An 8,593-nucleotide genomic window follows, 5' to 3' on the forward strand; every position below is an offset into this window, starting at 1 on the left:
ATTTGATTTGAAACTGTCTCATTGCTATTTGTTTCTCAATAAAATTATGGGGAAAAAAATCCAGTTGATTCATGATGTTCCAGTCTTGTGCTCGATGTTAGATCTGGGGATAAGGAAGCAATCAGAATAGAAAGGCCAGTTTCTTTTTGTTTTGTTTGGGGATCATTTTTTGAGGACTGGGGACTGGCCTCAGAGCCTTGCACGTGCTAGGCAGGCTCCGTACCTCTGAGCTCCATCCCAAGCTCACTTTGATTGTTTTATTTTTTGAGCAAGGTTCTAGCCGAGTTGCCGAGGCTGGCCCTGAACTTACAGTCCTCCACTTTCAGCCTCAGGTAGCTGCATTTACAGGCGTGTGCCGCCTCATGCAGTGAAAAGCTAGTTTTTACATGCTAGTGCTGTCTAATCTAGAATAAATACAAGTAGTGGAGCACATATGGAACTTACTCTGTTTTTCCATCTCTCTTTAAAAACAGGTATATTTCTTACTAGCTGTCTGGAGCAATGGACAGTGCGGGGAAAGCAAATAAAAAGGAGGCACCAACTGGACCCCTCAAGGAAGCCAGACTGCCTGCCAATGAAGCCCTGCTGGACTATCAGTAAGTGTGGACCCCTGAAAGCTGCGGTGTGCTTTGTGTAAATCCTTCAGACATTGGTAACTACACAGGAACAACAAGAGAATAAAGACAGCAGGAGACGCAGTTCCGCTGTGTGCTAGGTGTGTGCCTGCAAAGGCTTTTGGTGCTCTGGCTGTGTCTACCGAGTGCGCTGGGCAGCGTTCACTTACGTGGCCCTGGCTGCGGGTGCGCTGGGCAGCATTCACTTACGTGGCTCTGTCTACCAAGTGCGCTGGGCAGCGTTCACTTACGTGGCCCGGGCTGAGGGTGCGCTGGGCAGCGTTCACTTACGTGGCTCTGTCTACCGAATGTGCTGGTCGGCGTTCACTTACGTGCCCGGGCTGCGGGTGCGCTGGGCAGCGTTCACTTACGTGGCTCCTTCTACCAAGTGTGCTGGGCAGCGTTCACTTACATGGTCCTGGCTGCCTGCAGCACGTTAACAGCTTCACACTGCCACATGCACACCACTTGCTGGCTTCCTCTTCAATTCTATACGGAAGGATTAAATATATTTATAGAAGAGCACAAGAGGGCTTTATTTTTCCATATTTTAGACTTTCTAGCTTGCTTTATTCATAGGTGGTCATAGATCAAATCCAATTGATTTAGAGAGTTATTTTTAGTAATGACAACATTCTGCAGTGTTTCACTCCCAGGAACTAGAAAGGAAACTAGAGGTGACACATACTCTGTACTGTGGTTTCATCCCCACGAAACCTGGGAATCTCAACCTTTGATAGAGATGTTCTAATGTACAATATTTAGGGACTGAATAGATAACCATTAGTCTCTTCCCAAGTAGACTGAAATTACTTCATTTTCTCATTGGACAAGTACTTGAGAGTTCATTATGAACAAGACAGAGTAACAATGAACATGATCACATGGTCCTTGCCCAAGGGCCCATGGGAGACATGTTTAAATTTAAAACTAGATAGTATTACACTTGTTGTTGTAATGCAGTACTATAAAAGAAAAGTGTTGAGAGCTGTTTAATACTATAACTAGGCTTGGCCTACACAGATTAAATCATATTTGAAGAAGTCATGTTTAAGCTGGAAGAAAAACAGGTGTGGTACAGAGAGAGTAGTGGAAAGAATGTATGGAGAAGAGGTGAAGATTCCAAAAAGTATCATAGCTGGGGAACTGAGAGGAAGCAGAGGGATGGGAGAGGGGTGTAAAGGGAGAGGGAGAGAGGCAGAGAGCAAGAGAAGGTGGGGGGAGAGACAGAGGGCAAACAGTGATTAAGGCAAGGGTTAGTTAGAGCAATAGGAATGCTTGAGATTGAAAATGCAAAGCCATTTGGAGGGGTACAAGGTTGAAAGTAGGGGCTCTGATGCTTGACTAGGTTTTTGTTTAAGAGAATTAATTTAGTATCATTCAGGAAAAATCCATCTCTTTTCCCTGAAGAAACTCCACATGTATCTCTATATCTTTCTCTAGAAGGCAGTAAGTGAAAAGGCTAGAACTCAGAGAGACATCTGTTGAAAGGGTCTTTGAACTGTTTCCGGTTATCTTGTGCTTGCAATCCCGTTAAGTTCAAGCAGGTACTATTTGCACTCATTTCTGAATGTAACTGAAAACTTCCTCTCCTCTTAGGGGGGCTGTCAGGCTCCTGCCTGGCCTCTGACTTGCTGCTGTGGTTCCCTGTGCAGAGCTGCTTCTCTCTTTGGGGTTACCCAGAGGCCAGGCACTGTCCCATGATAGAGACAGGTACTGAAAGTTCGCACTATATAGTGCAAGATTAAGCTAAACATTCCATGCCTCTGTTCCCTTTCATTTGTTAAAATGAAATAACCTTGTGAATTGGAACAGCCCAAGGCTACCTGTGCCTGCCCTGCGGGTGAGTTTGCTCACTCCTTCAGATTATGAGACATGTGCCACCTGCTGTGCTAACGAGACCCCTAGTTCGCTCATTCCTTGGCTCCCGTCCCACAGAACCTGCGCATGAAACGTGCAACGCCGCCACCCCCTCCTCTCACCACCTAGGGAGGGTGGCCCCGGGTCTCCTGGCAGTGTCTTAAATTTCTCACTCAGTTTTATCTTATAATAAAGCAGTGAGCATATAGTGGTCAGTTAATGTTGATTTGGTTTAGTTAAAAAATGCCACCACCACCCCCAGTTTCATGTGTTAGGTGGGTCCCGAGGCCCTCTATGCCTCCATTTACCCGTTGGCAAGGTCAGCACCCGGATGTGCTGCGAGGGGGCGGAGCCTGGTTGCAGGAGGTCACTAGGGTCATGACCTGGAAGGGTGTGCTTTTGCCTCCCTTCTTTCTCTCTGCAAGCACCTGCTGGGAACCTTTGCTTCACTGGGCCCCTGTCCCTTTCTGGTTCTGCCTTGGAGCCAGCCAAGGTGAACTGAGATGAGGAACCAAAATAAACTTCACCTCCTGGAAGGTAGAAGCGTTGGTGCATCATTTTATCCTGACAATGGGAACATGATGAACAAGATGCTTTTGGAGTAACTGTGCTTTAAAAATATTTATCCTGAAAATGTACATTTGTGTGCCTCTGTAATTGTGAACTCATACTACCCATGTTAAATCTACAAAATGGTCATCTTTGAGAATGACGGTTCTTCTTCCTTCTTCTTTTTCTCCCCCCCCCCCCACTGGGAATTGAACTCAGGACCTTGCACTTGCTAGGCAGGCACTTGTGCCACTGAGCTACAGCCCCAGCCCTTTTCTTTCTTTTATGCTTGTCTTTCTCTTAGTTTTTTCATGGATATAGATACAGAAATAAATGTGGATACAATTGTAGGTGAGAAGTAGATTTAAAAATACATCTTTTTAAATCTGAAGTTTATTTGGGTCTGTGGTTTGAGTATTTACATTTATAGACTGTATAAAATAGTCATTTTTATAGTGACTCTTTGAAGTGAGGAGAAAATAGGAAAGGTAATTTCTGTGTGGCTGACCTTCAACTGACTCTGAACTCCTTGGAGATTGTGGTTTACAACTCCTGGTATCGCTAGGGTTTAGTACAGCCTGGTGTACAGAAGCTGAGTTCGCAGTTTCTTTCTTGAGTGGATATTGTTGAATTTTGCCTAAAAGCAAAATTATACTTATGAAAGCAAAAAGCACTTTTCTCTACCGATATAAGAATATTCTTTTAAAATATTAATTCTTAGTGGTAAAATACCATGAAACAGGCACTTTCTTACCTACAGGTAAGTATAAATTGTTCAAATATTTTTATTTATATTTACTTATTTGGTATAGGATCCTGCTACACAGCTCAGAGTCGTAGTGTTCCTCCTGTCTCAGCCTCCCCAGCACCGGGATCACAGATGTGTGCCACCATGCCTGGTTTTGGGGGCTGACATGGCACACATGGAAATCCAAGTCTAGCATGGCATGCGGTACTGGGGATCAAACCCCAGACCCTTGCACTCGCCAGCAGGCACGTAGACCCCCGAGCTATCTTCCCAGCCCCTGTTGAAATGTTCTGAATTGACAATAAAAGCAATAACTACAAAGCAATCTTGCCCTTTGATCAGGTAATTCCATGTACATGAGAACTCTATCCCAATAGCATAAGGTGGTTTTCTTGTGAAGAGCTGATACTGCCAATGCTAAATCTTTAAAGTAATCTCTCAGTAATGGTACTTTTTATTTTCTTCTTATATTTTTTGTTTTGTTTTGTTTTGTTTTTTTACAATGAAAGTGGATGATGTGGATGTTGGAACAGACTTACATATAATTAGTTATGTGTAAAGTAGATGAATCTTTTTGGACTTCTAATTCGTTTTCATTGTCCAAATTTTCAGTGAAACTGCACAGAGGTGAAAAGTGGATTCATTACTCATACTTTTAATAATTCAGGGAGGGAGGGGGCAAAGAAAATTATATTGACAACAATTAAATATCACTGTGCTTTCCAATAGCACTATTGTGATGGAAATTTTAAAAAATGAAAAATTACTTATGTTCTGACACCATATTAGGACAAAGTAAGCTCCTGCAGCCCTCGCATAGCTGTTAAGTCTGCAGCCACGGTCAGCCTTGAGCGTCAGGCCCAGCTGCAGAGCAGAGCTGACCCACCTGGCTCAGTGGACACCTGGCTGCACAGCCTGCTCTTTCCAGCTGAGTGTAACCTGTTGACTCACTTGTCTCAGGACTTCCTGCTCAGCGGTGAAGAGTAACTGATGCTGCCCAATAAAAATGCACCATGCTTTTAAGCTGTTGTAACTCCGACTTGCAAAACCTGTGTAAACTAAGACCAAAGCCAACTCTGCGCCAGTACTTTCCAGAGATTGCCCGTGAGCTTGCTGGCGTGATAAGGCTGGTTGCCTTCCAGCTCCTTGGTGCAGAGCACTTTCCATTTGGTTCAGTTCCGGCTTCTGCAATACCATATTCTTTCTAAGTCATGTATGTTTTAGTTACTTTTCTCTCACTGCTGAGACAAAATATTCAGGGCCGGAAATTAAAGAGGGACAGGTTTCTTTAGCGCACGGCTTGTGGAGGTTTCAGTCTGTATTCGGCTGGCTCCAAGGCAGAGTAGCACATGGCAGAGGGCAGCAATTCATGGCAGCAGAAATGAGCAACGGCAACAAGAGCAAAAAGGGAAGAGTGAAGGGCCAGCCAGATAACTCGGGGACTAAAGCGCCTGGTTAGGCGGAGCGCAGCGCTTGGGTTTAATCCCTGGTGTGCCGTGCCAGCCCTGCCCGCAGGTTGCACTGACACCATGGTTGAGACTGGGTGTGGTGGTGCGCTCCTGTAATCTCAGTGCTTGGGAGGCTGAACACAGGAGGATCACTCCGAGTCTGATCTGTGTAGTGAGACCCTGTAGACCCTGTACCAAATACATAAAAAAAAAAAAAAAAAAGTTAATTAAAGGGAAGATGAAAGAACAAGCTTCTTTCCCTCCCTTATGCTGTATGCAGGCTGCATGTCCTGGGATTGGTGTAGCACTCACATGTAATCCCAGCACTGGACCGTGAGTCAATTGAGGGCTCTAGAATCCCACCCCAGGCCTACATGATGCTTAGGGGGATAGTCAGACACAGTCCATAAAAATATATATATGCGTATTTTCTCATCCCAGTTGAGAACTAACTGATGTGTAAGCACCGGCGGGGAAGATATGAAAGGGTTGGTTGGATCTTCACAGGGCCTGGGGTTGGTTGGATCTATGAAAGGGAAAATACACAGAGGGCAGTGAGTATCGAATGTTGCATAGTTTGGGCTAAGTGTGTGGAGTACTAAAGTTAAGCTTTCATGCTTCCCAGTAGGAAGTCCTACTACTGACTTTCTAACCTCATGAAGGCTGGGAAAGATGAAGTAGATTCCAGAGAAAGCCCCAGATGGCTTAGAGCTGTAAGCACCAGGAGCTCCACAGGGGGCCAGTGAAGTGGCCCAGACATTCAGGGGTCTCAGCGCCTCCCCTCTGCTGCTTCCCACCTATCCTGTGTCAGCCTGCTGGTGCGACCCAGACCATCTTGAGCTGCTCACTGCAAAGCGAAGATGAGGCGAAGCCCTCGTCTGCTTGCTCTTCCCTGTTCTTAGGGTAGGAGTAGTGTGTTTTCATGTGGGGTTGGCAGATGTGACAAATACCAATCAATCCCCAATTAAATTTAAGTGTGAGATAAACAGTAACTAACTTTTGTACTGTAAATGTGTCCCCATCAGAGTCTGCCCTCATCCAGCCCATGTGCATGTTCTCATCACTAGGGCAGGCTTGGAACTGCAGCTGTATGTTACCCCAAGACTCTGCCTCAGCCGGGGGAGACCAAGCTCTTGCGATTCCTTTGCCTCTACCATGCGTGCAGAAACTGTGTAATCCATACATGACTGCAAAGCCTCATTTCAGATTATTGGTTTGTCATGCTCTCATTCCTAAGCTTGGAAGCTCTTGCTAGTTTGTGGCATCCATTACTAAAGTAGTCTGTTCCATATACTTACTTACTGTATTTATTTATTTACTTTGTGGTACTGGGGAATCAAGCTCAGGACCTTGTGCTTGCCAGGTAGGCGCTTATGTCACTGATCTGTCTCCCTGGCTCATTTACCATCCTTCCTATGTCCTGATATCCCCCCCCCCCGTATTTGTCACAGTATATAAATGTTTGTATGCTTAGTTTTTAAATTATTGCCTAGTAAATTTTATTCCCTGAGAGCGAAGATCATCTACATGATCTCTGGTGCCCAGGAACTAGCGGCAGCTCATGGACTCTGAGTTGCATGTACAAGTGCATAGAAAGGGACACTGGTGAATAGAAGTTGTGGAACTCTGAAGCTGAAGAACCCCAGAACTCACCTCCTTTACTCTTGTTTATAGAGGAGTAAGTGAAGGCCTAAGTAAATACTGTAGGCAGTTAGTGGAGAGCCAGGACGAAAATAAAAGTCCCCAAGCTCGCTTCAGCAGCACGTGTACTAAAATCTGATGTTCATGATACTCAAACAGAGCCATTTTGCCCCTAAGGGTTGTTTTATTTTTATGCTGTATTTTCTCATCATTTGGAAGGAAGGAGCCTTATTTTTCTGTTTTGTAAGTATCCAATGTCAGAAATATCAGTGCTATTTTAGAGAGCAAGCTGAGAGGATGTCAGATTCCGAGTCAGAAGGAGTTCGCACTCACATGGGATTTCTTATTTTAACCTTTAGTGCTTGGGGCTGGGTACTGCCATCATCAGCTGATAGTTCAGAAGAGGGATTCGACTTCCTGGGATCAGATAGTTGGGAAGTGTTAAGGATAAGATTTAAAACCAGAGTTCTTCAGTTCTTAACCAGAGCTGTTCCCTGTGCCAGAGGTGGTATATTTTTCTTCTAGTTTTGTTTTGTTTTTAATTGATAGAAGGGATAAAGCTATTTATGTTGCTTTATTTTGGTTTCAAATTTAAAGTTATGAGATTTACCTGAGGATAGGAACATAGTGATGTCTTCGCACTTATAGTCTGTAGCAAATACCTTCCTGTACCAGAGCCTTCCTGCTCCTATCTTTGTATCGCTAAGATATGCTTGGCAGATACTTGCTGGGACTTAAAGAGATGCATGTGTGCCAGGAAAGAAGCTTTTAGCTTTTTATTTTTTATTTTTATTTTTTGTATTTTAGGGAAGGGTCTACAGGGTGTTCAGGGTCTCACTATTAGATCAAACTTGCAGTAATTCTCCTGTTTACAACCTCCCAAGAGCTGGGATTATAGGCGCAGGCCACCAGCCCAGTCTCAGTTGCCTTCTCAGTGTGCCCTGGGGGTGGGGCCAGCACTAGTAGGCCTGGGGATTGGACCCCCAGCCCCTGCACCTGCTTGCACGTGCTTTAATCTCTCAGCTATTTGGCCAGCCCTAAGAAGCTTTTATTATTTATAGAAAAGATAGTATGTTAATGAACTTGAAAAAAAAAGGGGGGGTCAGGGAGATGGCTCAGTAGAATAAACGCTTCCCTGGCAAGCACAAGGGTCTGAGTTCAATCCCTGGTTTCGAAAAAAGAAAATGAACTTGAACCAACTACCCTAGTATTTCAAAACATGCTTGCCTTTATGAAGCCTTTGTTTTATTTGTCCTGTTTGTCTGAATGTTTTAGAATCCTAAGAAGCATATCTTTTGTGTGCCTTTTGCTACATTTTCTTTAAGGTGAATTAATTATAAATAATTAGAAGTATAGAAATTACATTTATAACATATGAACAGAAATTTTTTTCAATAAAAACTTTATCTCTCCAGTATTTTTTTTAAATGCATTTCACTATTTATTAGATGTTTAAGCTCTCACACTAAGTTTTTACAAGCTGTGAACACTAACAAATTATTTCTCCCACAGAATTGTAACCACATGGTATAAACTCAGACGGTAACACAGATGGCTGAACTAACATTAATACACATCACCATTTTATCAGTTACATCATGAAACAAATTGTGAAGTATCCAAATATTAAGTTACACAGCTCAAAAGGCATATAAAATATTAATGTCTGCTCAGTTCATTAGCAGAAACCCACTTTTCTTTTTTGCAAGAGGTTGGGAAGAGAAGGGAAAAAA

The 8,593-nt window shown here is 43.7% G+C and overlaps 1 protein-coding gene across 1 annotated transcript in view; it reads left to right on the forward strand.

Moving 5' to 3' along the window:
- Ccdc83 (coiled-coil domain containing 83) overlaps positions 1-8,593 on the forward strand; it is a 62,152-nt gene that overhangs the window by 8,136 nt on the left and 45,423 nt on the right. The window contains exon 2 of the mRNA XM_004632608.2: positions 474-596. Within this exon, the coding sequence (XP_004632665.1) occupies positions 502-596 (95 nt within the window). The 5' untranslated portion in view covers positions 474-501. The remainder of the gene's footprint in view (positions 1-473; positions 597-8,593) is intronic.

The sequence above is a fragment of the Octodon degus genome, unplaced genomic scaffold, assembly GCF_000260255.1.
Source record: "Octodon degus isolate 3935 unplaced genomic scaffold, OctDeg1.0 scaffold00049, whole genome shotgun sequence".
NCBI classification, from domain to species: domain Eukaryota; kingdom Metazoa; phylum Chordata; class Mammalia; order Rodentia; family Octodontidae; genus Octodon; species Octodon degus.